The sequence below is a fragment of the Haplochromis burtoni genome, unplaced genomic scaffold (assembly GCF_018398535.1).
Source record: "Haplochromis burtoni strain Fernald_Lab_line unplaced genomic scaffold, NCSU_Asbu1 Contig_1098, whole genome shotgun sequence".
Taxonomy (NCBI): Eukaryota; Metazoa; Chordata; class Actinopteri; order Cichliformes; family Cichlidae; genus Haplochromis; species Haplochromis burtoni.
In genome coordinates, this window is record NW_024583459.1 from 67,400 (window position 1) to 69,924 (window position 2,525).

The following is a 2,525-nucleotide window of genomic DNA, read 5'->3' on the forward strand; positions in this document are numbered from 1 at the left end:
TCTGTGTGGATTAAAGCTCGAATAAAATCTTTTCACCTGAAAAATTTGATTTGATATAAATATTTTGGAGTTCTTAAAAAACTTTACATTAGATCTCCTTTTAAGTATTAACAAACATGTTGGATGTCAAAGCACTTTAGTCACCAGCGGTGTGTTTTTCATGTAGCATCAATATGATGATTGAGGTGTTAATGTTAATTAGACTTAGGCACACATGTTTGCTTGCATCACATTTCTCCTGATGAATTTAAACATCTAGTTTTCAACTATAAAAGCAAAAACTCTGAGCTGAAAACATCAGAACCACCGACTCACATCATAATCGTCTGAGCCGCAAACAGAGCCTGAACTGATGCCAGCCATGGACTCGGGTAAGACATCTGGGCTTCCACCACGAGAAGGGGCCGCTGCTTTATGCAAAGTAAACCAATGTTTAACAAAGTCTGAAACTGTCTGTCTGTCAGTCGTCGTCCTGCTGTCGGTCGTGTGTTTGGGCGTCTCCTCTCAGCAGATCACAGACAGCCAGCGTTTGTTCTCCATTGCAGTCAACAGAGTCACGCACCTGCACCTGCTCGCCCAGAGACTCTTCTCGGACTTTGTAAGCCTGCAGTAGCTCAGACAGACAAGAGTTCACCAACACCTTCATCAACAATCTTTCTTCTTTCTGAAAAAGACTAAATGTAATGCACAGGACAGAAACTATGTTCAAAATGTGTTCAACAAAATGTTCTGCATATTCAACATGTGCAGTGAGTTTAGATGCACACAGACATATGGACACACTTCAGATTTGATGTCAAGGGAACTGAAACACTTTGTGAACTGTCACTGGTAAAAACACAGCAGACGTTTACACTTTACATTTTAGTCACAGTCAGCTATACTCTCAGGATATTCAGTTAAGAATTATGAAACGATATTAAAATTTGCTGTCAGAACTAACATTGGAATAAAACACGGGTATTCCTGTGTATTTTTTGTATTTTTGTATGTACCTGTGTATTTTTGTGTGTCATAGGAGAGCTCTCTGCAGACAGAGGAGCAGCGTCAGCTCAACAAGATCTTCCTGCAGGATTTCTGCAACTCTGATTACATCATCAGCCCGATTGACAAACACGAGACGCAGCGCAGCTCGGTCATTAAACTACACAGTACTACGCAACACTGCACAGCAGTACACAGTACTACACATGCGCAAATCTTCTGAAGCTGTTGTCTGCTTATTGATGGGTCACAGGTCCTGAAGCTGCTGTCGATCTCCTATCGACTGGTCGAGTCCTGGGAGTTTCCCAGTCGCTCTCTCTCTGGAGGTTCCTCTCTGAGGAACCAGATTTCACCAAGGCTGTCTGAGCTTAAAACGGGAATCTTGCTGCTGATCAGGGTGAGAAGATAAATTCCACAAACATATTGCTCCATGTATGGTACCAATGCAACTAACCACCTGACCCTACAGGCCAATCAGGATGAAGCAGAGAATTATCCTGACAGCGACGCCCTCCAGCACGCTCCTTACGGAAACTATTATCAAAGTCTGGGAGGCAACGAATCACTGAGACAAACTTATGAATTGCTAGCTTGCTTCAAGAAGGATATGCACAAGGTGAGGCAGTGGATAATTGTGATGTCACTGTGATGATGACAATGATGTAATGATGGTGAAGATGACATTTGTGTTACAGGTGGAGACCTACCTGACGGTGGCTAAATGTCGACTCTCTCCGGAAGCAAACTGCACTCTGTAACTCCACCTGATATTGATACTGATACTTGCTCTGTAGCCCCGCCCTCATGTTAGCAAACTCTGCTTACATGTGTTAGCATTAGCAATAGCATAATAATAGCAGTGGTAATCATGACATCGTAAGTTTTTCTGACATAACTGTGATGCAAGGTGTGAACAGGAAATGATGTCATTCTGTGAAATAAATGTGTTGCATTTATATGTAGAGTCTATTCTTTCTGGTTTATTTGGGGGATTTATTCTTTATGCTGTGACTTCTTACACAGAAACACACGCTGACGTAAGCTGAGGTCCATATCGATGGCAGAAAAACTGACTCGAACACTTCAGCTTAGAAATGATCTTCTCGTGGCCTCTGACAGTGGATTCATCTCTGTGCTTGTCCTGCTAGACCTCAGTGCAGCGTTCGATACTCCATAATATTCTATTAGAGTGATTAGAACATGCTGTAGGTATTACTGGTACTGTGCTGCAGTGGTTTGTATCATATCTATCTAATAGACTCCAGTTTGTGCATGTAAATGGAGAGTCCTCTTCACACACTGAGGTTAATTATGGAGTTCCACAGGGTTCAGTGCTAGGACCAATTCTGTTTACATTATACATGCTTCCCTTAGGCAGCATCATTAGAAGACATAGCATACATTTACACAACTGACAGGGGAGACCAAGCAACCATGGAACAGACAAAAACCAGAATATTAAGAACGCCAGCAATAAAACCAAAAGACTAGAAATGATAAATACTGACAAAATCAAAGTTATATAGTAATAATAATAATGT

At 41.6% G+C, this 2,525-nt stretch overlaps 1 protein-coding gene across 1 annotated transcript; it reads left to right on the top strand.

Annotated features, from left to right (window-relative positions):
* Positions 1-268: 268 nt before the first annotated feature.
* On the top strand, positions 269-1,940 carry gh1 (growth hormone 1). Its single transcript, XM_005951881.2, has 6 exons — positions 269-371; positions 465-598; positions 1,019-1,135; positions 1,238-1,381; positions 1,454-1,600; positions 1,680-1,940. Exons 1-6 carry the CDS (start codon positions 353-355, stop codon positions 1,740-1,742), a joined length of 624 nt encoding a protein of 207 aa, XP_005951943.1. The 5' UTR covers positions 269-352; the 3' UTR covers positions 1,743-1,940.
* The last annotated feature ends 585 nt before the right edge of the window (positions 1,941-2,525 follow it).